The following is a 27,118-nucleotide window of genomic DNA, read 5'->3' on the forward strand; positions in this document are numbered from 1 at the left end:
AGAGAGAGAGAGAGAGAGAGAGAGAGAGAGAGAGAGAGAGATTTGGACCACTACCGTTGCTGTCACCCTCATTTCAAAACTTCCTTGTCTCAATACTTACTCTTCCATCACCCACAGCTTGTTTTCAACACAGTATACAGACAAAGTTGTTAAAGTCTGAGCAGGTACCATGTCTCCAGTTTTTTTTGAAAGTTTATCATCCCACTTAGAAGAGGAACCCAGTTGTTCACAGGGCCTGGACTTACACCAGTGTCTCCTGCACCCCCTCCCCATTTCCTCCTTGTCCTATTTGCCTTTACTCTTCCTCTGTCAGCCCCTCTGGTCTCCCTGGTGCACCCCGCGCCCTTACACCTTCTATAGAGTTGTCCCATTTGGCGTTGGGTACACACTTGTGCTAAAACATTGTTCATCCTTTGTCTGAAATTCACAATGCTCCGAGCAGTCGTGGAGGGGGGGCCACCAGGCAACCTTCCCTGACACCTTGCTCTCTTTCTTTTGGCCTTTTCTGGAGTATCACATCTTTGGGTGGCATCTGTACACCACACTCCACAAGCATCAAGTTTTCCTAGTTCTGTTCCAACATTTTGATTGCAGTTCCCAATTTTGTTTTTCTACTGAGTGTTTATTACCTACCATTGATCGGTGCAGATTTGACCTAACTGTTTGTCCGTGGTCTGTTTCCATTACTGTATGAAGATGGGTTCGTTTCTAAGTCCTCAGGTACCACAGGCAGATGTGTCTGACCAAGTGGAAAAGGCGTTACACACACTCATCTCCTTCCCTCGATGGACTCGGCTGTTATTCTGAGCAGGTTCCCCTCTTTCCCTCGTATGTTAATTTTCTCATCTCTGAAATGGGTTTTTTTGCCTGTTGACACCACATGAGAGTTGTCTGGTCTCCTTCCAGAGGCCCCCTGTCTGCACAAATCAGTCATCCCTCATTAATTCAGAGCCACCTTGCCTGTGCAACTGTGTCTTCTGTAGTTTTGGACCCTCGTCAAGCCATGTGTCACTTCGGTCTCAACTGATTCAGGCTGATAGAATCAGTTCTCCTCTATTGATGATTGTGCTGCCCACAAGTTTGTGTGCCTCTGCCAAAGCAAGTGTCTTCTGTGCTCCAAGCAACTGAAACCAAGGGCGAGTGGGCAGAGGAACCCTGCTGCAGAATTTTTCATGATAGTTTCAGGTCACCCTGCTTTTGTCACGCCCCTCCCAGAGACATGTGTTGACATTTTCGGTCTTCACCCTGTTGGAAGAAAGAGCTGTCGACTTCCATTTTTCCGGTCTTGGGAGGAAGCCAATCTCTTCATGAAAGAATCTTGCCCGCTGCTTCAGGCCTGGAAGCCTTCAGAAGGCCCAAATTCTTCTAAATGCTTTTTGATAGACAGCTTAGAAATATTGTTAACTTGTAAGCACACATTTAGGTCAAGGGGTCCACTGAGCTTAAAAATTCCCAGATATTTTTTTCTCTTCTCATGCAGTTTTGTTTTGGGGGTAAGGGCACACTGTGAAAACAACGGCAGGCTTTCACCCTTCCCTTGCTGTCGCTTAAATGACGGGCTCTGATCCAGATCACACCCTTGAATTCCGAGCCACTGTGGGAATGGAGAAAAGATAAAATGGCCTTCTTCTGCCTCCTCCCCAGCCATAGAGTCCCTCCTTCCGGTATGAGCAGGAATCTTTAACGTTTCTCTGTTCCCTTCAGAGAGTTTGCAGACCCTTTGCCTGGCATTCCAAGCCTGGCAGAGATCCAAACCCTGGACAAAGTACTCCTCCCTTCCTCCCTCCCTCCCTCCAGATCTGATGTTCTCCCCACATTTTCTCCCTGCTGCGCTGCCTCCAGCCAGGATGCCCTTCCACCCACACACCACCTGCCCACACCTTGTGCCAGCAACTTTCAAGGCGCAAATGCCACCACCACCTCCCGCAGAAAGCTTCCTCCTCCCCGTGAAAATGTCTCTCCAGCACTCTTCCTTCTATTAGGACCTCCGTACAGTGCTTAACCAGGGATCTGCCTCTCCGACTAGAGACAAGCCCCTGTATCAATTTCTAGAAGGCTCTGCCTTACACAGAGAGCATGTGTCTGTTAAATGCCTGCTGGACTGAGCTGCATATGCTGCTGCTGGTATGTTCGGAGCCCCAAGAATTGGAGAGCTATGCATATCTCTCCCTTGCAGCAAAGCTGACCCCAGGACTATACAGAGCAGCTACCAGGCCTCTGAGTTTTCGTCACTAATGCTCTAGACATTCTGTATGCCAGAAAAAGACTCAGGGCAGTGCGCAGCCAATGAGTTAAAGGAGGTGCACACACACCCAAGCCCACCAAGGGATAATGCGTGAAGCACCTGCATGCCTGCTCATTTCACCCCAGGATTTTGCCAGGGTGAAACCCGTGCTCTACTCTCAGGCACTTTTGCACTTTTTTCCTATAAAGTTTATTATTATGTAAAAACCTATGCAAATAAATAAAAATATCATGCACCAAAATTAACCAGACCCAAAGTCTACACAAACTTAATGAACTCCTATACAATTAGAATTGACATTCAAAACGGAAACGGTGAAGCTTCATGTGAAATTTTACGCTTTCAGTGTTGAATATGTTTTATTTATTTTATGCACCTATCCACCACCCAGTCAAACAAACGAGCAAAGAGACCCACAGCTATGAGAGTGAGAAAAAGAGTGAGTTCTCCATCCTCTTTCCTAACTCGTGCTCCCAGCCCTCCCAGCCCTCCCAGCCCTCCCAGCCCTCTCTACACTTAGCTTTCCTAGCTCACATCAAGGATTTTGCAAAAGGCAAAGCTCATGGCCTCTCTCCAGGCACTTCCACACTTACTCAGAAATACCCTTCTCCCACCTCCCCCGCTTTTTCCTCGGTCCCTCTCCCTACCTGCACCTCTGCTCAGGACCAAACGCAGGGCCTCCTGGGTACAAGGCTACTGCCCTTCCACCGAGCGTCTCATCTACCCCCAGTCTTTTTTTAGTTTTGACTTTGAAACACTGCAGCCTAGTGATCCTGGTGCCTTAGCCTCCCAGGTCGCTGAAATGATAGGCTTGCCCTACCAAGCCCAGCTGCTGCTTCTGCTAATACATGAAGTTTCCTAAAGTTTTGTGTTTCTGTATTTATCTGTTTTCTTGTGGGAGACAGGTGGAGGGCATGGTGCACGATTTGCCGGGGGTTGGCTCTCCCCACCACCTTGTGAACTCAAGTCGTCAGGCTTGACAGCAAACACTTTTCCCTGCTGAGCCCTCTCAACTCGCCCCCTCCCCCGCCCAGCATTTTACTGCATCCCTTTATGATACAGAGGGGTAATTTCACTGCCTCCTGAGCACTTAGTTTTCTGGAGCAAAATGTTGTGGATGTGGCCTGCCCAGCTCACAAAACAAAAGATACCCTATCTTGGTCTCGGATGCTAAGCCTAAGGAGCCCAGCCGTGTAAGTAGTTCATCAAGATACCCTCAGACTCTCAGTAGATAAAGCAGTAAACAGTCATGCACGCTCAGATTCCAGTGGATTGTGTGATGGTTGACAGAAGCAGAGAAATCCATCTATCCCCATTGGCACCAGCTCCTTTCCTTCTTCCTTCCTGAGAATGAGAGAACAGGGTATCAAGATGAAGTTCATCCTAGGGTCCCAGGATAAGCCTGGGTTCATCTGCACAGGGGAAGAAAACAACACTTCAGGCTTTCTAATGCACCGTTTTGATGCAGGGTTTTAAATACAAGTTCAGTGAAGTCATTTTCTTGATGAGTCTGTAGATTTTGCCCTAGCTGGAAAGTTTTTGTTTCCATGGTAGACCGAGCTGAGATGCTTTGTCTTCGTCTTGAGATACAGTTTCCTTTCTAAGAAGGTGGTAACAGTAACGAGAAAGTAATTCAGGGTATAAATAAATCTATGTTTGTTTTAAGCCAAGATGTCTGAAAAAGACTAATTCTGGGCTCCATCACAAAACTACTGGCAAGTGACAGGTGCTGGGAAGATGGCAAAGGGTCAGCTGGGCTCCCACTATGGACTTCATCAGACACAGACAGGTAGCACAGGGCATTCTTGTTGGGGCTCCGTCTTCATGAGTCAGACGTCACCATCTAAAGAAGTAAACTTTTAAAGCCCATTCTAATCCAAAGATCAGTTATTTTCTCTTGGAAGGGATGGTGATGATGGGGGGCGGGGGAAATGTGACATCTCTGTGGTACAAAGTCACCGTACCAGAGCTTTTTGGAGAGTAGAAACCCCACATTCGTTCATATATACATTCATATATACACATATAGATGTGTGTATATAGAGAGAGATACAAATATAGATATATAGGTATGCATATATATATGGATGCACATATAAATATACAATCTTGGATGAGCACTAACAGTCTCACAAACAGAGGGAAGCATTAATAGAGCTATATACCAACTGAGCCATTTTCCATTATATATTTATATTCTCTCTACCGGGGAAAATTTGAAACTTTGATGCACACTGTATGGCAGCATCAGAAACCACTAAGGCTCCCGAAATAGAAAGTAATTTGACAAAACTGCTGGCATTCTACAGAAAGCAGCCCTGGGGAAGCCTAGTGGCAGTCAGTGGAGGAGAGCCATTATGGAGCGCGACACAGAGAGACATAATGAGGGCATTAGTGGTCCTACCTGGAAGCTGGGCTGTCGGCTGGCAGGAGTGCAGAGGTGTTTCTGGTATGCGGGATTTTAGCCTGGCAGGAAGATTTATGAACGTGGTCCTCGCTCTTTGGATGTGGAAACACATTTGATACTGGCTGCTTCCAGTACTGCCCCCGTCCCCGCACCTCCCAATGTCACTTTTTAAATGTCTTTAACCTACATTTTATTTTTTTTTAATTTTTTTAAAGGAAGTCACTCTACACTGAGACACAGAGTGGCCTCACCTCAGCTTTCTTTTCTTTATTTTTTATTTATTTATCTATTTATTTATTTATACAATATTCTATCTGTGTGTATGCCTACAGGCCAGAAGAGGGCACCAGACCTCATTACAGATGGTTGTGGGCCACCATGTGGTTGCTGGGAATCGAACTCAGGACCTTTGGAGGAGCAGGCAAGGCTCTTAACCACTGAGCCATCTCTCCAGCCCCCTTAACCTACATTTTAAAAGCTCTGCAATTTTTTGTGGATTTTTCTAGCCATAAGAATATCTTTGTTGAAAATCTAACCAAATTCAAATGAGCTTTACATCAAAAAAATTTATTTGGAAGGAGATTATAGCGCTGAACGTAGAACGGGATGTTAAAAGGCGGGTTTGGAAGGCTGACGGGTTAAAGACGATTAGCTGGAGTTTCCACCTTTGAACAGGAGAGGCTTTTGACAGTCTGTAAGTGATTTCCCAGTAATGCACTCAGGGTTCTCGGAGTCAATAATTTCCACCAATGGCTGATAATGATTATTTAAAAGCATTAGATCACATGAGAAATACGCCTTGCTGTTCAGAGCATGGCTTGGCGGTCTTGGATTTCAGGGTAGGGAGAGATCCTGAGAGGCCATGAGCACGTTTTCTGAGAGCATTCGTGTCTGGGTCTCGCTTCTTCCCGGGTAATTCCCTTTAGGCCATTCTCTGCAAGAAGGACGTGCGGTGTTGGCCTTAGCTTACATAGCGACTATGTATGTTCAGTTCCTGTCTGCCAAGGTGGTGGCTGGTTTTGTTTCGTCCACTTCTGTGTGCGTTAGGACCACTTTTTGCAAATGAAATTTATTACAGTGTTGATCTCAGGCAACAAAAAGCAGAGTCTTGCCAGCCTGTTTGGAAGTGCAGTCTGAAGCAGAAGAAAGACAGCAAGTGATGATTTCCTTTTCCTACGCTCCCCAGCAGTACTTCGGGAATGGAAGATGCGTTTAGAAATCGCAGGGCTTTCTCTTCAGATGTGCAGCCTCTGATATGGGGGGCCTCCAGCGGGACCTGAGAGTTTGTGTTCTAGAGGCCTCTATGCTTTGTCGATGCCCTGCTCCAAGAGTGACCTAGAGAAAGAAAACTCTAGAACGTGTCCAAGATGGCTTTTGTCATGCATGACAGGACACTGACTGTCGGGTCACCTGGAAAGGGTTTGCAGTGAGCCTGTGTGGTGAGAACTCATCTAGGGAGTTGTAGAGTAGTGGCCCTGCTTCTGGAGACTCCAGCAATCTTCCGCAGGGGCGTCCCTGCTTCAGGCGGTGGCACGGGGCTGCTTGCCTAAGTACAGCACTTACGTGCCATGAGAAATGAGCGGTGGACCAGGAAGGTCCTTCGTGTGTTCCCGACGCTCATCCTCATTGTCATTGTACAGTCTGAGAACTTTCCAGGGTGGATTCAAGGGTCCTGTTTCTAAAGAGAAAACATTACTGACGTATGTGTTTATATGTTTGTATGCACGTATACAGTTAATGCATTGTTAGTAATACATTGTGTAGTATATACATGCAAAATGCAAATGTATTTTTTGTAGAATTTGTACGTATAATTAATGATAAAAGCTTAGTTCTCCTATTTCAACTGTGTACCCAGTTGAAATGAAGGTACAAAGGTATTGTTAGAACTTTGTGTGTCTTAATGTCCTCTCAGCTCTAAATGTTTATCACTTTTGTCACGTTTATTATTGGTTGTAGGTTGCTTAGTGACAGGATGGGAACCCAAATAAGCGACTAAAATTGAACCTCAAATGGGGGAGGGGGATCTAGAAGTGAGTCCGGCTATGGTAACATTGTCTCTGCTATCGAGAAGCCAGTTCTAGGCTCTACCTTGTAGGGTGTGTACAGTCTTCCTGACCTAGCTACCCTGCAGGCTGAGGGAATGGCTAGGATAAACATCCTCCAGGCAAGTGACTGCCCTCCTTCCTCCAGCCAGACTCATGCGGGTCCCACAGACGACATGGGTTAGAAAACACTAGTGTTAGCTGTGACTGCTTCTCACTGTTCACATGTGTGCCAGCTCATGCACTGACCACTTAGCATATGCAAGGCCATGTCCCAGACACTGTGGGATGAATCAAATGAGCAAGCGCAAATCCCTATCCGTAGGAAAAAAAAAAGCCTAAAATGGTAAAAAGCTGCCTGAAAGGGGCCACTGTGACTCTGAGCGTGCCATGGTGAAGCAGAGAGGAAGATTTATCAGACTGTGTGCCGGGTCATGAGGGCAGCAGCTTTCCTTTTATTTCCTGAGGCAGCAACAGGAGGAGGTGTGTGGCAGAGCGTGCTGGGGGTTCCAGATGTATGATTTCGAAAACAACTCAGCATCTAACATGGTTACCAGGGAGGACCACTGGATTTCTCTTCAGTGTGTCCTAATTTTTTTAAAAAAAATACACTTTCATCATGCCTGTTTATTGCTTACTGGGGCGGCCAGTAGGGGACTGTAGCACACCCATTTACAATGGGGGCCACCAAGGCAGAGGACCTAGGTTCAAATTCCTGCCTGACTACTGCCTAGCTACCATGCCTTGCGCATTATTTAACATTGCTGTAGCCGGGCGGTGGTGGCGCACGCCTTTAATCTCATCACTCAGGAGGCAGAGGCAGGCGGATCTCTGTGAGTTCGAGGCCAGCCTGGTCTACAAGAGCTAGTTCCAGGACCGGAACCAAAACAGCTATGGAGAAACCCTGTCTCGAAAATAAAAAAAATTAAAAAAAAAAAAACAAACAACAAAAAAAATATCGCTGTGTGCCCCTAATGCAGCTCACAATAATCCATACTCCATGGGGTTAATGAAATGATTAAAGATGTTGGAGACACAGGTAAGGTAGCTGGCCCCAGTAAATGACAGCTATTGTCATGTGGTCACATGCTGTGTAAGAAGATGTATGCTTCCTGCTTCTTTCGTTTCAACCCCGCCTCCTCTGTCCAGACTAGGAGACAGAGGACCATTCAAAGCAGAGCATCGCTTTAACCCCATAGCCTTGATCTCCATGACTGCTCTACACTGTGACTGCCAGCCCTAGCCAACACTCAGGGGTCACCATTGTCGCACAATCCAGGACACTTCCAGCCTGCAAATAAGGGATCCCATCCAGAATGAGGGTCCTTGGGTTTGGACCTGCCTAAGACAGGGAGACCTCAGCAAAGGAGGAAGCCCGTGCAAGTGTGGCCCACAAGATGAAACTTGTCTCCGTGGTACCTGACAAAAGGGCTATTCATCCCCTTGGGAGGGGAGAGGGCTGGCTGGGAGGAGGATGGAATAAAAGGATTTAGATTTGGATCTGGGCTGCAAGAGGAAAATATTCGCTTGATAGAAGCAGTGCTACCGTAAAGCCCACGGAGACATGTTTATAGCCCAAGTCCAACACAAATTGAATTTAAAAAATATTTGTGGAGAGAAATAGGTAAACAACTAAAGGTGAGCCTGTCAGAAGAGGTTAAGATGCCAAGCAAGGTCGTATCGGATGGCATTTCGCTTTAGAACTGTTCTTAACGATGTTGCAGTTGCTAGGGAATGCATATTGGAGAATTGACTGACTGGTACATTTGCAGTTTTCTGTGGGAGCATGTCAGAAGGTAAGGCCTGTTGCTAAGTGGAGGCTTGGCCTTTGCGTTCCTCTGTGACTGGCTTTTCCTGCAAACTGTTGTTTTAAAGTAATGGTCTATGTATATATTTTAGTTTATGGAAGTATTAATTTGATGTGTGTGTTTATGCTCAGGCATGTGCCTGTGAACTCCTGTTTGTCTGCTCCTTTGAGCCAAACATCGTCCAGCTGTGGTCCTTGCCCTGACTGCATGCGAAACCCATAAACAAAACCAGAAGCCATGGGAAAAGGGTAAAGGGAGCCATAGAAAAGAAAGCGAGCGTCTGTGGAAAAGCCCGCCACTGGCTGAATCGTAAAGAAAAGTTGATGGATCCCTTTCTCTTGCCTACATTACGAGAACAAAGCCAAGCTCCTGGGGCAAAGAAGGTTTTCTCTGGATAGGAATCAACGTAAGTCTTGGGCTAGTACGCATTCCAGATGATGAAACTTTTACTCTCACTTTAAGAGATCATTTGGGGGAAGGGGAGAAAAAGAAAAAAAGAAATAAAGTGGTTCCTGGTGGCTGTGGGGAAAAAGAAGAATGGTGAACATCTGTCCCACAGGTCACTCTAAATGACAGTTTTTATTCTGCGTGGAGCAGCCGACTCGGCTCACAGTGGGATCTCTCGGGCTGCAAGTTTTCGCATCTATTTTTATCCCACGGTCTACTGGCTGCAGGGTAGGTTCCTTGCCTCCCCAAGCTCCAGCTCCCATCGGGCCCTGAACTGGACTCGGGTCAGCTGGCTGGCTGGAGCTCGGTGTCTCTCTTGTCCCTTTATGGGAGCAGGAAAGGTGTTGTGGAGAAGAATCTGGGCCAGATCACTCAGGGAAGGTGACAGCAGATGGTGGGAAGGCTGGACTCTCAACAAGCCGATTGTCAGGGACCGAGAGAGAGCCTGAGAGCAGGCAGCTGCCCAGCGCCCTGGAGAAAGAAGCCAGGCAAGCCGGGCGGGGCAGCGTCTGAGGCAGAAGGGGGCAAGGACACTGCCACCAGGCGCGGGCCAGGCGCTTAGCTGGCTCTCCATGCCAGCATGAGTGGTAACCAAGGTGCTGGGCAGTTGGCACTTCAGCCCGTCAGAATTCATGGGACGCTATTTCTTAAGTGAAATTCTAAAGAGTTGAAGGATGAATTTGGACAGTGATGGAATGGATGGCGTCATCAGCCAAGAATCCCCATTGGATTTGGAGGGGAATTATAAAAAGGTAAGGGGGGAGCTCTTTTGTTTATAAACAATTGGACCATTTTTCTAAGCGGGAGGAAAGTTGCCAAATTCCACACACGGTAAAGAAAAAAAACCAAATGCACAGAATTAACCACAGCAAGCTCTGAGAGTTCCCCACTTTCCCAGCCTATAGTCTTTCCTATACCAACAGCTAAGCCATACATGTTACTGTTCTGAAGTTGAGAGAAATTCTACTATGACTTCATTGCTAAGCAGCGTTTTGTGTGAAGGAATTCCTTTTTAATTATTGATACTTTAACAGTTTTGGTACAAGGCAGGTTCATTACTGGGTAGGGCTAACTGATCTAAGTTTGTTGTTCTTAACAATGAAGAAACAGAAAGTTTTACAGAGAAGTTTGGGATCTTAAAACAGTCGATACAAGGTGAATTTTCTGCTCGCCTTTTCTTTTGAAAGCCAGTAAATATATTTTGGGAATGTTTTATGTGGTGATTGTCTAGTAATAACAGGCCCAAGTAAAAATAGCCTTAGTTATATGGGTGAGGTCATGAAATCAAGCTACAAATATATACTTGTCTGTCCACAGAAACCCAAACACACACTGCCCTTGTGTTATTATTTGACAAAAGTCAAGTGTAGTTCATAGCTGGACAGCATGAAGAATAGGAACCTTCATTGTGGACTTGGAAACAAAGATTTTATTTTCCTTCAGAAGTAAATTTTGATGACTACAGTCTGACAGAACAGTAAAATTTGCTGATCTTTTAAAAAAAAATCCACCAAAGATGTCATTAGTATTTTCCCCCAGAGTGAGAATTAGGAAGAAGGTTCTAGTATGTTCATTCTTCAATACAGTCAGCTGTGATGTCTCCATCTTAAACCCAAGACTGTGTGTGAGAATGGCAGCTCTTTATGGGATTTGCTTGCTTTCTTATTATTTCATAATTGTATTATTTTTCCAGGGGGTAAAACTTATATATGCAGGAGGTCTCTGACGGGGCCATGTTACCCCGTGAATTTTTCAGCCCTTCTGCTCTCCACCAAGGGGCTAAGTGCTCAAGTGTGTTGAGCTGGTGTCCTGAAACCCCAGCTGTCCACCCTTCCCCCACTTGGCGGAAGCTGGGCTACAAAAGACACTCAGGACTTTCTGCCACCAGTCAGATCGCTTACCCAGCCCTGCAGAGCAAGGGTGTCCATCTCTTGTGTCCTGTTTTCAGTGCCAAAGAACAGGTCATAGTTTTCTTTGTCAATTCTTTTTTTTTTTTTTTCAGATTTAAAAAAAAAAAAAGTCAAGTTCACACTAAGGGAAAATGAAAGGTATACTGTTGCTAATTCGCTAACAATAAAATCCTGAGCACTGTCCTTGGGTCCTATCCCAGCTGGGCAACCAGCTGCCCAGAATAAGTGCTACACTAGCAACCTGAGACAGGGCTGGCCAAAGCGGCAGACATGTGGGACCCAAGGAGCTCTGGGGTGTCACCTTCAACGAAATATAGTATCGCCCACCATGAAGCAGAGGCAAGGAAAGCCTTGTGTGACTTCGGGAGAAATAGTACCCAGCAGGCTAGTTCAAAACAAACAACCTATCAGGTGAAACTTGTAGGCATGTGGCCTGCTCCGAGGTAGGTACCGTGTTCAGGACCCTAAACCTGAGTTGGCCCCTCGCCACGTCGGCTTGCCTTCATGTTTGTGCAGTGTTACTGATGCTCGTGGTCGCGGTGAAGGCTTCATTACGCTTGGGGGAAAAGCGTAACTTCACTAAGAGATTCTAGTGAAGTAGAGGGGCATAGGCCTTTTTTCAACGTGCAAAGCTGAGAAAAAACAGTTATAAAAATCACTTTACCTGGAATGTCCCTTTTCAAAGTTTTTTTTTTCCCTCTAATATTCTTGGTCTTTGGTTGACTAATGAAAAAAACAATACCCATAAAAAAAGGTACTCTCACACGTATTTTGACCTTGCATCCATCAGTTAAATGTATCAGAGCCTGTGCCTAAAGTATACATTTGTTTTATTCCAAAATTACATTAATTTACCATTGTAAATATAAATGTCTGAAACATACACGCAGATGGCTAATTGAGAGAATAAAATACTTATAAATGAGATCTTCTTTCCTTTTCTGTGACCTCTTCCATCATTGAAGTCCATCATCAAAACAGCCAGACAATCAGTGCTGGCTGCCCAGGAGCCATACAATTCCCTGAATGCATCACGTTAATAAATACCACATGCGTATAGGGCTTGTTTCACAGAGCTGTTTTAAAGCAGACAAAGATCCTTCGGCGGGGAAAGGTCACTTTTCCGATGACTAAAATTAGATTCACCAAGGCAGAGGGCGGAAAAGCTTATGCATCTGTCCCTTCTCCTTGGGGAAGGCCCTGCTTGTAGGAAAGAGGCTTCATTAAGAACCTGGTTTATTCAATAACAACAGTCAAGCCACACCCAACAGAGAGCAGATCCTAGTGCTGGGGAGGAAACGTGGTGATCTTAGCCGTGTGGAGGGCATGTGCTTAGCCCAGTAGCCCACCACTTCCTGCTGTGCTAAGGGGACTTCCAAGTTGCTGCCCAAGAATCCCACGGAAGCTGGAGCAGCAGCTCAGCGGCCTACACCTCACACAGACCCCAGGTGTGGCTCCCAGCACCCACATGGCAGCTCACAGTGACCTGTAAGGCCAGTTCCCAGGGATCTGACACTCTCCTCTGGCCTCCTCAGATACCAGGCACACATGCGTACTGGCAAACACGCGTACTCAAAAATATTAATAACTCTTAAAAAGAGGAAGAACCACACAGTTGTGTCGGGACCAGGAGACCTTCAGCATATGGTCACCAACCTCACTCACCCCCCCATCATCCATCAACATTCTTCTTCATCGCTTATACAGTGCACCGGGGTCTTGGAAGGGAGCTGAGTCTTTCCCCTAGGAGCTTAGGATCCAGGTGGGCAGGCGTAGAAAACTATGCTGCATGAATAGGTGTTGTCTAAAAGAATGTAAACAGCCAATGAGGACCTCCAAAATTTTTACCCGAGGCTGTGCCGAGGTGGGGGATATCTCAACGAACATTAGCGGACAGGCGAGAGGAAGTCATGAGAACAGTTCAGCACCGCCTAAGACTGGCTCGGGCTTGGTCGAAGCTCGGAGAAGCTGGGTTTTGCCTTCTGGTCCCAGGCCACTGTGCACACAATAACCAGCGCCGTCGCAGGACCTGGCAGGCTCAGCTTTGTCCTACGGAGATGTTGTCCCTCGTGTCTTACATCTAATTACAGTGAAAGATTAGGGAGGACCCCGCAGGAAAAAAAAAAATGAAAAGGCTGGAAGGGAAAATATTTAAAGTGAAGCCACAGCTGTGCCTCATGTTTTTTTCAAAGGTGAATGGAAATGACTGCCTCAGATAAACTGCAATAAACAGAAGCAGGAATGCCAGCTGCCATTCCTGACAAGCTCTGCCCCCTCCCCACACAATTACTGAGGAAAAGCAGCCGCTGCGACCTCCATTAACCCTCGCGACTCCCTGTCTCAGAGGCATGAAGAACCGTGTTACTCACCCGTGCCTGGGCCCTCCTGCCACCTGGGGAAAATCTCTTCCAGTTCTGGGGGCCAGGATCTCCTTTTCTTCACAGTGAGGGATCCAGTGCTCTTAACATGAAGCCTCCAGCTCATGATTCCGGGTCTTGTTCAGCAAACCATCCGCAGCCCTTTCTTGACATGGCCTCCTTCCTTCTCCTCTGCTTCTCTTCTCCGGAATTTCTTTAGGCCTCTAGCTCTTTTCTTTTGGGGATCAACATAGTATTTTTATTAAAACTGAAATATAAACCTGGGCGGTGGTCGTCCACACCTTTAATCCCAGCACGCAGGTGACAGAGGCAGGTGGATGAATCTCCATGAGTTTGAGACCGACCTGATCTACAAAGCAAGTTCCAGGCCAGCCAGGGCTTGTTACACAGAGAAACTCTGTCTCAGACAAACAAACAAACAAACAAACAAATATGTAGCACATGCCTTTAATATCAGCAATTGGGAAACAGAGGCAGGCAGATCTCTGTGAGTGCAAGTTTAAGGCCAGCCTGATCAGCATAGCAAGTTCCAGGCCAGCCAAGGCTACATATTGAGACATTGTCTCAAAATAAAACACTTCTTTAGGGCTGGAGAGATGGCTCAGCGGTTAAGAGCATTGCCTGCTCTTCCAAAGGTCCTGAGTTCAATTCCCAGCTGTAATGAGGTCTGGTGCCCTCTTCTGGCCTGCAGGCATACAAGCAGACAGAATATTCTATACATAATAAATATTTAAAAAAAAACCACTTCTTTATTTTTAGTATACTCACAAGCTGGTGCAAACTACTATCAAGTTCAAGGACATTTTGTTTCCCTCCAAAGAAACCTGGAGCCATTAGCAGCCAGTCCACATCCTTTGTCCAGTTAGCCTTTGCCAGACACTTCTGTCTTTATGGATATACTTGTTGCACATATTTCTAGCATTTTAATTTTTGGTCCTTTTCTGTGCCTCCCCATCTTGTCCACGCTTCTTTTATATGTCAATATCAAGTACCACAATAAACTGTCTGCTACCATTTTCTCTGTGCATCAGACATGTCGAACACTTCCCAGATGTCTTTTAGTGGTTTAAACAACCTGAGAAGTAGATATTATCTCCTTAAAAAATGAAAAAGAGCCTGAGCCTCAAAGAGTTTCTGTAACCTGAAGTAGCATCAGTCTCTACACTGGGTCCTCTGGCCTAGGTCCTGTCCCACCCTCTTGCAGGTCATCCACCTGTCCCCACTCTCCCAGATCCCAAGTCCATCCTGCCCATGGGTTGAAGACACCAGCTTCCTGGCAATTGACCAGGGCCATTTCATAACCAGGCAGTGTTTGGGACTGTTGTGTTCCTGAGGCTGATCTTAAAGACTGCGATAGGCTTACAGGCTTCTAAAATGGCACCTATTAAAAATAGAGTTGCCAGATAACACTGTCCCGTGTGTAGAAGTCATCTGTGCAAGCCACCATTTAGGAACTAGAAATGAGTGCAGGCTGTTCCCAACAGCTTCTGTTTGGAAGACGCTGCTCAGAGGGTGGGGAGCCAACTGCACCCCATCAGGGTTTCGCTTACACACCTCTAGCCGTCATATTTGATGGTTGCACATCACCAAAGTTCCCATTTGTAAGTAGCTACTGAACTAACAATGATAGGTTTTTGTTAAATACCCTTGCTCCGGTCCTTACCAGTCAGAATGTCCCAGTGTCAGGGCCCTTGTATAAGCAACGCTTGTATCCTCATAGCTTGAGAAGGCAGATAGTCAGTGACATTGTTCAAAACTGCCCGCACAGTTACACTAATGTAAACATCTGGTCCTAGAAATGAATAGCCCAGCACTTTTGATGTCAGCCATTCTTGAGCAAAACAGATGAACTTGCCCCCATGATGTTCGTCTTGGATAATAGATATTCAAGATCAGCTTTCCCAAGTGTGGCCCTGAAATTTCAAGGGCAAGCCAGGAACCCTGTAGCTGACATTTCATCATGGCCTTTTGTAGAATGTTTAGTGTAAGTGAGGGAGATAGAAAATGTCGGGGATGCTAAATGAAACAAAGTGTCCAGGCTTAATATCCATGTGGCTGTGCGGTGGAAAGATCCAGTACCATTTTAACTACTGTATCCATTCATAATTTAGAAGCGCTTCCCAGGGACTCCAATAAAGTGCAAGAATTTGAAATAACCTCCACTCTATGAGTATTTATGCACTTTGGCATTCAAAAGTATTTCTTATAGAAAAAGTATTTTCTTATAGAATGCTATTTTCCTATTTTGATCTTGTTACAAATCCATGGTTTATCTCAGCCAGAAAATAATTAAGAAGTATCAGCCATTTGGCCATATACCCAAGTTTTCTCTTTTCTCTTTAACTTAAAACAAAGTCACTGAAGTTTGCCACTGAACAAATACGCCTTGTACTTCTGCTCCCTGATCTTTCAAAGCCTCAGCCTCGCCCACCCTGGAGAGCCACCTCCAGTTATTACAGCCCAGCTGTCTTCCAGGCAGAGGAAAGAAACAAGTGACCGCCATTTTATAAAGGAAGAGCGCTTTTCCACGGGGACCTTCAGAATCCCAGTTAGCTTCCCTGGTGGATGCTGCTAATGGTGATGAACCAGGTACCGCAAGTTGATAGATGGCACTCAGGCAAGAAGATCCTTAATGGCTTCCAACAGGCATCTTCACGGGGCCTTGGGGGAGGCCAGCCTGCTGCAGATCACGTGGCCCTAGCTACAGAGGCTGGACATGCTGCATGGAACAGATGTGGGCATGGGGGAAGGGGAATCAGCACGGCGCCTAGAACAGCAGCATCTGGAAGCTTGTTAGGCGTGCACCATCTCAGCTCCAGCCCAAGCCTGAAGCAGAAGGGTAGTCTGTGCTTTCACAAGCCCTCTGGGTGGCTGCCACGCACATTCGAGTTAGGGAACTACTGACTGAGAAAAACATGTCACCTACAGAGAGCGCTTGTGTGTGTGCACACATGCGGCGTCTCCACTCAGCATACCGATATCTCAGCAGCTCCTGGAACCCTGACTCCCACAGGGCGAGGGAGACCAGTGGCTCCTGAGATGATGCAGCCTGTGTTCTTGCTTAGGAAGTTCTTCCTCTGTGAACACCATTGTCCTTGCTAGCCTTGTCATAAGTATCCGTAGGGCATTGCTTCTAATACCCCCACACTCACACACAGAGAGCAAACTCTCAAGTTCACGTCTCCAGTATAAAGTAATGCAGAGTCTCATATTCTTTATTTGTCATACTTAATGCAATACAGATTGTCCAGACAGATGTCCCCCTCCCAACCCTTGAGGCTTGAATCTCAAACAGGGTGGAAGGAGTTGATAGGGAAAGCCGCCGAATTTATGGCATTGCTTTTGCTAGAGATTCTGTTTGGAGAAAGGGCAGTCAAGGCTCACGGGCTGTCAGCACTCTTAGCACTGAGTCCTTCTCTAGCGCCGGCAACATCATTCCACAGCATTTCTGTGCGGCTCCTGCCCACTAGGTCCTGGGATTTTTAGGCAGAGGTTGTGTGTATATAACAAAGAATTCATATAAGGAGGAACCTAGGAGAGAATGCAGGAATGATATAGTTGTGTTACTATGAGGGATGGGTTCATGCTGTGCCCTGAAAAGTGTAGAAAAGATCTGGAGACCGCTGGGTTTCGAGTAGATAACGTCTACCCTAGCAGAACGTTCTGTTATTTCCTTTAGGAAGTGCTCTTCCTCCCACACTTAGGGAATTGCGGTAGATCTATTTCACACCCAGAAAGGAGTCTAAGTGCTGTGTGAGACCCCTGTAGCTTGCACGACACACATGAAGGCCATTGTAAGTCTTCCCTGCCCAGACCCAGTGTGTGGCAGTAAGGAATGAAGTTACAGCCAGGGACAAAGCTGCCTGAGGCTGATGAAGGGTTAACATTTAAGGGTGGTTTCACTTCCATCTTGGTTTTGAACAGCTTTTCTATTTTGTGGTCATGAGCCACTGTTCCTCAGCTGCTCTTTGGCTTCTTGCTAACAAGATCCATTTTAGACATTTAAATGTTGTTTTATGAGGGTGTTTCCCAAGGCTTTTTGGTAGCAGACGTGGCCCTGCTGGCCATAGTGCATCCAGACAGTGTCATTTTGTGTTAGCTTCTCTCGTTCTCTGATGGCTTCATCCTGGGGCATCTCCGGTCTCTGGGAGTCGTGAGATACAACTGGGCTATGGATAGAATTCCTCAGAGGGTAGAAGATTCTGGCTTTGCTAGTAAGTGGTATTGGAGTACTTGAAACACTTGGAATCAGGTGTTCCAGAAAGAGCTGACCTGTAGCGGTGAGGAGAATGGCTGGGAAGGTGTTTGTAAACATCTCTGTTTACAGTTGGTTCGTGGTAATAGATGCCCTGCAATGCAGTGTTCTGTGCGTTTCTGGGAAGGATTCACATCCAGGTCAGAGAAGAAATTAATCTACTTAACTCCTGTCTCACCATGTGTCTTCACCACAGTGCTCACTACTACCATTAGCCACACACTTTTCTTCCCGTGTAGAAGAGAAGAAAGATCTGGAACCAGGAAGCATATTTTCAAACCCTAGATCTTCTCCGTAACAATAGGGCAACCTTTTGTTACCCACAGTTTCTCATCTTCTAAATGGAAGTTATTGGAGGATTAATCATTACGTTACTATGTATCAGGGGCCACCTTGCCACCAGCCAGCTGCTGAGAACTCTCTCAGTTAACGCTCTGCCATCTAAGGAGGTCATTTCCCAGTCTGAATGAGAAGAACCTTCCATGCACAAAAGCCACCAGGAGTGTGGCAGAGGAAGCAAACCATTGGCTTAACCACAAATCACAGCTAAAAGTCAAAAGGACAAATTTCCGTAATACAGCAGATTTTAAACTCTGAGATCATTGTAGAATAATAAACAAATCTAGGGTTAAGTAATTCAGAGGAAAGAAAATGCAGTCACACAAACCACTTCAGCATTTATTCTCACTGATAAATGGAAGGAATTGAAGCAAACAGGATGCCACTGCCTATCAAACTAAAAGCAACGGCAAGCGTTGCATGCTAGTCTGCACGCAACAGAAGCCCACTTCGCATTGCTGGTGGGCATGTGAACTGGAGCAGCTTTTCTTTGGAGCAGTGTGACGAGATGTGTCAGGAGCTTCAACAAATGTTCACACACAGCTGATCTGGCAATCCCACTTCCAGGAACTTATCCCTGGGAAATCATCAGACATGTGGGCAGGGATTTATGGAAAGATGTTATTTTTAATTTGACACAACCCCAAGTGGCTAACTGTAGAGGGAGACTCCATGGGGGGGGGAGGGGATGGTGAGCAATCATTTGAAAGTGTGTTTTCAAAGAGCATGAAGTGCTATATGGGAAGTCTTCAGTATACGCCCCAAAATTTTTAAAGACGAGGAGGAAATATACCACCAACTGTTAGCAATGATCTAAGTAACAGCATTATCGTTAACATTTGTATTCCCTCTGTTTGCCTTATTTTGTTCAGTGAGATCCAGAAAGGGAAACAGGAGGAATATGTTTTTGTGCCCCATCCCCCTCCAATGGCAATATCCGTAGCATTGTGTATTCCAGAAAGGACGGACAAGAAAGCAAGGGTGCAGTCACACAGTACAGTGGCAGTAGGTGTTGCCCTTCCTCAACACCTGTTCCAGATCCAGACTGATTTTGGACCAGCAAGGTGTTGACTATTACAATAGCTCTTGGTTTTTCTTCTTAATAGTTTCCTGGCTGCTGAGGACTTGTGGTTGAGACACAGGCTCACTGACTTGAGCTAAATTTTGCTAAATGCAGATGGTTGGGAGTGTGTGTCACAGGCTGGTCTGTATTTGAGAAGGCAGTAAGCCTTGATGGGAGTGCCAGATCTACAGTTGTGAGTGGCTAGTCAAATAAAAGGCATTCCTGCTTCTCTTGACAGTCTCATGGTGACTTTCTTAGCGCTCGGTGTTGGAGCAGGGCAACAAGCAGAATGAAATCAGCATCTTCCTTGTAAGAAATACCTGTATGGAAACACTTTGTGGCTATATTGTGTGTGCATGCACATGTATTGCACACACACATACATGCTCCTGGTATTACATAGTATCTTGTTATGTGCCAAAATGGGGGCGGGCCAATGCATAGATAGATGGCATTGCTGAGTGTCGGTTAGAAGAATGCTTTTGGGGTTCAAGAATTAAAGTGTTGGCCGGGCGGTGGTGGCGCACGCCTTTAATCCCAGCACTTAGGAGGCAGAGGCAGGTGGATCTCTGTGAGTTCGAGACCAGCCTGGTCTACAGAGCTAGTTCCAGGACAGGCTCCAAAGCCACAGAGAAACCCTGTCTCGAAAAACAAAACAAAAAAAAAAAACAAAAAAAAAGAATTAAAGCGTTGGAGAACAGGAGAGGAGAGGTGAGCTCTCTTTGGGTTACAAATTTTCAAACCTTCTGAAATTAAGTGTCTGGATCCAGCACCCCAGGGTGTGTCTTTTAAAAGCCCTAGTTCGTTCTAACATAGCTTGCTGAAGCCAGGATGTGGGAACCGCTACAGAATACTACACGGTCACATTTTATAGTGCTGTGCAATATGATATCCAATACTCATCCCCATGGCTTTTGAGCTCCTGAAATGAGGCCAGATTGAGGAACTGAATTTAAATTTTAATTAACCAATTGTTAGATTGAAATGCAGACAGCCACACGTGACCTGCGTGTGCTTAAGGCAGAGCGACCCTAGCTGCCTTCTGCCTCTCACGAGGGAGTGAAGTGAGTCATGCGTCAGCCCATCCTTCCAACTGGAGGTCCAGCTCATCTCTGTGACACAGGGGTGCACAGATGGGACCCTAGAACCGTCTCTAGGAAGAACACTGGCACCCCCAAGTCGTGTAGCCAGCAAGGGTGGGAGCAGTGTTTAGCATCTGACTTGTGGTCCCACTCAACCTTTTCATCCCACGAAACAGAAACCCCCAAATCTTCTCAGCTCAGGTTTCCTGATTGTTTTTGTAGTACTTCTATTTTTTAACTAAGGAAATTATTTCTAATCTTCTCCCCCATTGTTTAAAGGGTTTAAAAGTTCAGCATGGCGAGTTTTTATAGGGCTTTTAATAGGAAGCCGAGTATTGTAAACATACCCAAATGATCACGGTAGCGATTGCTCAAGTCTTTTTACTAGGCATGCTTCAAATCAAAAGGATGAGACCAATGGGGCCAATTACAGCTCTCCAGCTATCACAGGCATTGCATCCATGCTCATACATATTCTGGTAACAGGAGGCAAACTCCTAGGCAGAGAGAGTTATACCCAGCAAAGCTGTAAGCCCAAGCCAGGCAGATGTGGCACTGGTCATGTTTGTAGGCTCTGTGACATCAGCCAGTTCACAGAACCCAGTGTGCATGGCTGAATGAGTTATTATTCTTGTGATCGAGGGTGTAGGCTAAAGGGACGTACAAGGGACAGAGAAGGAACGAGCTGGGGACAAGCTTCATTTGGGACCAGAGTGATTGAGTTTAGGAGAAACTGTTGGTCAGCGCTGACTAGAAAGTAACTAAGGTGGTAGTTACAAACCAACTCCAGCTAGCCCAGGGAGATGGATTGGCACCACAGTGATCACCTAACCTAGAGATCACAAAAGGCACCAAAGAACTGGACTTGGAGCCAGAAGAGACTGGATTCATTTCAGCTTTTAAGAATTGAAACCTCTCTGGACTGCCGCCCATTTATTTCTTGTCTAATGTTACAGTCCAAGGTGGATGCCCTATGTGTGTGATGTGTCTGCCTACTGATCAGCACTTCTTTTTTTTTTTTCCTCTCGAAATTTTAGGCACAAAAAAATGAGAGAGAATCTATCAGACAGAAATTGGCACTCGGGAGCTTCTTCGACGATGGCCCGGGAATCTACACCAGCTGCAGCAAGAGCGGGAAGCCAAGCCTTTCCTCGAGGTGAGTGCACCTGGGGGTCGATTTTCTGGCGTGTGCCATGTGGTCCCTGCATGTCCAATAAACGGCAGCCTTATGTCCTTGCATGGATAGTGCAGGCTTTTAGGCAGACCCTTTTCCTCCTGTGCACTGGTTCATTTTCAGTAGTGGGTGTTGCTATGGCCCATCGCCCAGTTACATGGGGTCACACTTTTGTATTTCATTTTTCTTTGAAGAGAACACGGGTAGCACAGTGTTGGGGAATGCGTGATCAGGTAACAGGCCTAAGCAACTGATGCCTTATGCCTGGGGCAGACCACTAGATTTCCCCTTACGCAGCCCCAAGTTACCCAGAGTCCCCTCACCACAATATGTGTGATTGCAATGAATACTATTACGTAAGAAATATAATTCTCACTTTGATCATTCAGTGTTTATTACTGTTCTTATCTTGCCTCCCAGGTGATTTTTCTTGATCTTTATTTTAGGCTATCATAACTCACTTATCATTACTTCTTTCAAGATGTTATTGGTCATTTGCAGAGCTTTCCTTTCCGGATAAAAAGGTTCCAATTTTGCCAGGAAAGCAGAAAAGGCTTCTGAACCTTTAACATGTTTATGTCTTGTTGAAATATGAGCGGCGGGCTGCTTCCCGCCACCCGGCTAGCTTTACCCAAAATAATTACATGGACACTGTATTCTTTTAAACACTTCTTGGCCCATTTCTATCTAGCCTCTTCTTGGCTAGCTCTTGCACCTGGACTAGCCCATCTCTAATAATCTTCTGTAGCCCACAAGGTGGCTTACCAGGGAGATTCTAGCCTACGTCCATCCTGGGTCGGAGCTTCATTGCGTGTGCCTCAGAGAGTAGAGCTCTCGCCTCTGCCCGCAAGAGTGGAGCATCGTGTCTCTCTGAGGCGTCTGCCCCCGAGAGGAGAGCTGTTGAGTCTGACCTCACTTCCTCTTCCTCCCAGCATTCTGCTCTGTTTACTCCTCCCACCTATGTTTTAACCTATCAGGGCAAGCAGCTTCTTTATTGAATTAACCAATGACCTTCCTCCATCAATGTCTCACCAGGGAACTAAGGTGAAGGCTCGAATTCCGTATCTCTCAACTGAGCTTGAAACCCTGCATTTCTATGCCACGCCTAGCTGATAACCGTGCCACCATTTGGTGGGCTACCTTGATTAGTGCAAGTCTAGATCATTTTCAGAAGTATTCCATTCCAAGTGATTGAGGAAAGCATATAGAACACTGTTTACATGAAGAGGGTAGTAACTACAGACCCATCAACACGTCTCCATCCCCTCCACCGCCACCATGTCTGTTTCCCTGTCTTTTGAGCCTAACGCAAACGTGCCCTATGTAAATACTGCATATATTGACAGTGTTAATCTTGGTGCTGGCAACAAATGATAACAACGCCATTCATTCAATCAATCCAAGGACTGCTGCTGTATCTCTGCTTCATGCAAGGCCCAGAATTAGGCAATTGGATACCCACCTAATCCTGCCCTGTCTGATTTTAATAAGCCTTGTCTGGTCCTTAGAGAGTCGTGTAAGTCAGCGGAGATGGGAGAGCAGACACATGCTCACACGAGAGCTTATTTCCCAAGCAGTACAGGTAGGTGGGTGCATCATGAGGCTCACTCGAATTTGCCCACGGAATGTTAAGGCATCTGTCTCTTCCTTAGCTGAGTACCAGGCTCCTATTGCAGGATTGCCCTCAGGAGCCCAAAAGTTAGTCCACCCCCTGGCCTTTCACCTCCTAGGGGCTGTGGCAGAAAGCCTTCTGGCCTGGAGACCTGCAGGTTTATCTTAATCTACTTTGCATTATGAGGATAATAGCTCATTTTGTTTTACTCGTCCTTATTTTTCTGAGTCTGAAATGAGGAGATTTGGCATTGTGCATGGCCTTACAGATTTTGCTATTGCTCTGCTACACCCCAGGGGGCCAGAATGTCTTCTCTAGAAGCCCCATCTGTCTACTTAGCTGTGTCTCACCCATCTGGTACAAATGGGGAGACTGTTTTTGTAAATTTGTACCTGTGCATTCTTACCCGATGTATTTAATATATTTGTGATACATATCGTGTTTTGGTATGATGTATTTGCACATTAATCAAAACGTGTTTGCATATATTCTTGGAAGTGGCAGCGACCGTATTCATCATTCCTTGACCCCCACACCCTGCTCTATTATAATGTACAAAACTGTGTATTGTAATGTATGTACCGCACATGCCTGCATTTTACTCCACTCTGGAAGCAGTCTGCTCTAGCTCCTTGATTGGTACTTCAGGTGTTTACATACGTATCTCTAAATAAAATGCTTGTATGTTCTTGGGTTTTTATTTCAAATAACCATCTGTAGTTTCAACTATAAAATATTGAGATTTATCAGACCAGGTGGTGAGGGCACATTCCAATAGTCCCAGCACTCAGGAGGCAGAGGCAGATGGCTCTCTATTCTATGAGTTTGAGGCCACCCGGGTGTGCAGAGTGAGTTCCAGGACAGTGTGGACTACACAGAGAAGTCCTGTCTAAGAGTAAAAGAAGGAAGAAAATTGGGATGTATCGTTATCACACTCTGCCCATAAATATGCCCACATTCTTCCCTTCATTCTCCCTAAGTAGTCACAGCATGATTTAGGATCAGTTAACTATCTAATGTGTGTTCTTGAGATCAGACACTATTCCGCCTGACCCATATAGCATGTTTCAATTACTTGAGACATGTCACTGTTTGACATGAATAGGAACTGACTCGTTTGTACCCTCTGCTCATGTTTGTGTGGTTTTGAATTCCACTGTCTACTCTACTAAGCAAATGCAGTAGCTCCTATAGCCACGTCTGTAATGATGGACATTGGGATGTTCTTGGAACGCTTGCCTTTGTTCCATTGCTGCTCATAAACCCTTGCCCATGTCTTCTGCCTGGCTGGAGAGTTTCTCTTTGGTGTGCACACGAGGGTGGACTTGTGAGGCTAATACGCGTGTGTTCACACTCATGAGACAATGACAATCATCTTCCACCATGGTTGTCACAGGATACTCCCCTAGCAGCAGTCTTTCAGGGACCCTGTGGCTCTGAGAACTTCCAGCATTTCATACTGCCATTAAAAACCTATTTGTTAGTTAAACAGAGCTATGACAGCATATCTCTGTGTTTATTAACTAGTTGCGTTTCCTCTTCTGTGAAATGTCTGTATCGTATTTCATATTTCTGCTTTTCTTTCCTCTTCCTCGTGCTTTTCCTTGTCAAGGTTAGTTCATCGTAATATTATTCCATATTATGAATTGTGAATCCTAAATAAATATTGTAAATATTTTTTACTCAGCTTTTTCTTCGCTTCCTTATGTGTTTTGTGACAATAAGACCTGAATTTAATACAAGTTGTTTTTTTTTTTTTTTCTGGTCAGTGTTGCCTGTAATTTTGTGTAAGAGTCTTCCTCAACTGGGCCTGGTAATGCTTGCCTATAATCCTGGTGCCCAGGAGGTAAGGGCAGAAGGGACAACTGCTCAAGGCCCACCTGATTAGGTAGCAAGTTTAAGGCAAACCTGTGTTACATTAAACCCTGTCTCGAAAAACAGACAAAATTTTCTCTACCCATGGCCTAATAGATATTTGCTAGTCCTACCAAAAGTTGAAAGTGTTGGTTTTTAGACATCTGTCATCAGTCGGTTGATTTTTTTATAAGGTATGTGAGAAAAGACTGCTTTCTTATTTCCCCCTATAGCAACTATTTTATTACTTGTAAATTAAAGAGAAAGAAATTCTCCAGCCTGTGCAGAAGACATGGGCAAGAGGGTTTATGAGCAGCAATGTGACAATAGCAAGCATTCCAGAACATGCCAAAGCTCATCATTACAACAGTGGCTATATAAACTACTGCCATTGAACATTAAACATAATAAAATTAATTAGCTAATTAATTAATTGCCTCCTTCACTCCCTGACCTTGCAGGTCGCTCCTTCCCATGCTTTACAGTCATGGGAATATTTATTTTACTTGTTCATTTCTTGTTTCTATTCTTGCTCCAAAACTATTACTATAGCTTCAGAAAACATTCCAGTGTTTGGACAGTCAAGTCTTTCTAAATCTTTTCAATCAGATAAAAAGAAAATTAATACTTTTATTAAAACAAGAGAGAGAATAGATCTAGTTTTTTTATTCCTGTATATAAATTTGTCATATTATTAAGTACAGCAAAATAATTTCACAGATTTTTATTTTCTTAAGATTCTCATTGAATCCGTGTACAGACCAATTTAGGAAGAATGACGTTTTCACAGTATGAAATATTCTTATCCATGAACAGGGTCTGTCTTTCCATTTATTAAGCCATTTGAAAAATCAAGGATTTGTGGTTTTTCCCTTTAGAGATGTTGCACCTGTTTTGTTAGACTTTTGAAGGCTTAGAGACTTCCTGTCCTGACTCCTTAAATTCTTTGTAATAAAGCTTTCTTGTTGCTTGCTGCCAAAGAGAAAGAATTATAATTAACTTCTTAAGCTAGCTAACTCCCCTTCAACCCTTCTGCTGTGGGGGAGAGGGTCAAATCCAGTCCTGTGGGTGCTAGACAGTGCTCCCCACTGTGCTCCCCCATCATAGGTCTTACACCGCTTTACTATACTGCTGGTATTCCTTCTGCGATCTCTAAGAGTTGTCTACGGGCTACAAAGATTCTTTGGAGGATTTTTAAACAATCACATCTTCTACAAAGTACAGTGGCTCAGTTGATCTCTCTCCAGTCCCTGGCCTCTGATCTCTCCCTCTGTTTCTTTTGTATTTGATAGGGATTTGAATACAGTAGTGAAGATTAGAGACCACAGTGGTCGGAATCATTAGCTCATTCCTCGTATTGAAAGACTGTTTCTACAGTTTCCCTGTTCAGATTGATGTTAACTAAATGTCACATCTAATTATTCTCTTTATTATAATTAGTAATGTTTATGAATAATTTAATACTATCACATGAACTTTTCTTCATTGCTGAAAAACTTTGTCATTTCATTTTGATCTGTCAATGAATTGGTGAAATACATCATAGATTTTTCAGAACATTGAACCACCCTTGCATATCCAGTATGAACCTAAGCTGATTGGGGTAAATAAATTATATTTTTTCATATTCTTTACTTTAATAACTTGCTTAAGATTATAAATTTATGTCCATGGTCGACATGGTCTTTCATATTCTTTTCTGAAAATATTTTGTCTGAAATTAGAATGATGCTGGCTTAAAAATGGGCTGGGACTTATGTTTTTTTCCTATTGTCCCCAACAATGTCTACATAAAATCGTAATGGTCTGCTTCTGTGAAGTCAGTAGAGCTCACCTGCATTGGTCTGGTGTTTGTGTGTCTGGTCAACAACTGCTTCCATTCCTTAGGAGATACTTGATTGTACCTACTTTTCACTTCTTTCTTCCTTGTTCCTTCCTTCCTTCCTTCCTTCCTTCCTCTCCTTTCCTTCCTTCCTCTCCTTTCCTTTCCTTTCTTTCTTACTTACTCTTTGTGTCTTTCACATCATGCATCCTGATCCCATGAGTCTCCTGTCCCCTTGCATCTGCCCTCTGCCTCTGCAACCTCCCTGACTTCAATAAACAAAATAAAATTTAAGATAGAAAAGGAGGAAAACGGGGGGGGGGGGAAGAAAGGGAATCTCATGGAAGCTGCAGTGTGACGCAGTGAGTCACGCGGTAAACTCTTTATCCATACATCTTTGCAAGCAGGTGCTCATTGCAAAGAATTATTGGCTTGGTTCGAGGCCCCCAGTATCTGCTACCCTATCGACACTGCACTCACTGGGACTCTTCTTGGGCATCCTGTTGTTGCTCTGCTGAGGACATAGTGTTTTTTTTAAAGTTTATTTATTATGTAGACAGTGTTCTGCCTGCATGTATGCCTGTACACCAGAAGAGGGCACCAGGTCTCATTATAGATGGTTGTGAGCTGCCATGTGCTTGCTGGGGATTGAACCTGGGTCCTTCGGCAGAGCATCC

General features: G+C 45.1%; 1 protein-coding gene across 6 annotated transcripts in view; it reads left to right on the plus strand.

Annotated features, from left to right (window-relative positions):
* LOC101979993 (IQCJ-SCHIP1 readthrough transcript protein) overlaps positions 1–27,118 on the plus strand; it is a 658,776-nt gene that overhangs the window by 604,795 nt on the left and 26,863 nt on the right. For 5 of the 6 annotated variants that reach the window (XM_005344086.3, XM_026783101.1, XM_026783085.1 and 2 more), the window contains one exon: positions 21,017–21,135. In XM_005344086.3, the coding sequence (XP_005344143.1) occupies positions 21,017–21,135 (119 nt within the window). Of the gene's footprint in view, positions 1–9,465; positions 9,705–21,016; positions 21,136–27,118 lie in introns of those variants that run through there. The other variant, XM_013348742.2, reaches the window with a different exon arrangement.

The sequence above is a fragment of the Microtus ochrogaster genome, chromosome 1 (genome assembly GCF_000317375.1).
Source record: "Microtus ochrogaster isolate Prairie Vole_2 chromosome 1, MicOch1.0, whole genome shotgun sequence".
Taxonomy (NCBI): Eukaryota; Metazoa; Chordata; class Mammalia; order Rodentia; family Cricetidae; genus Microtus; species Microtus ochrogaster.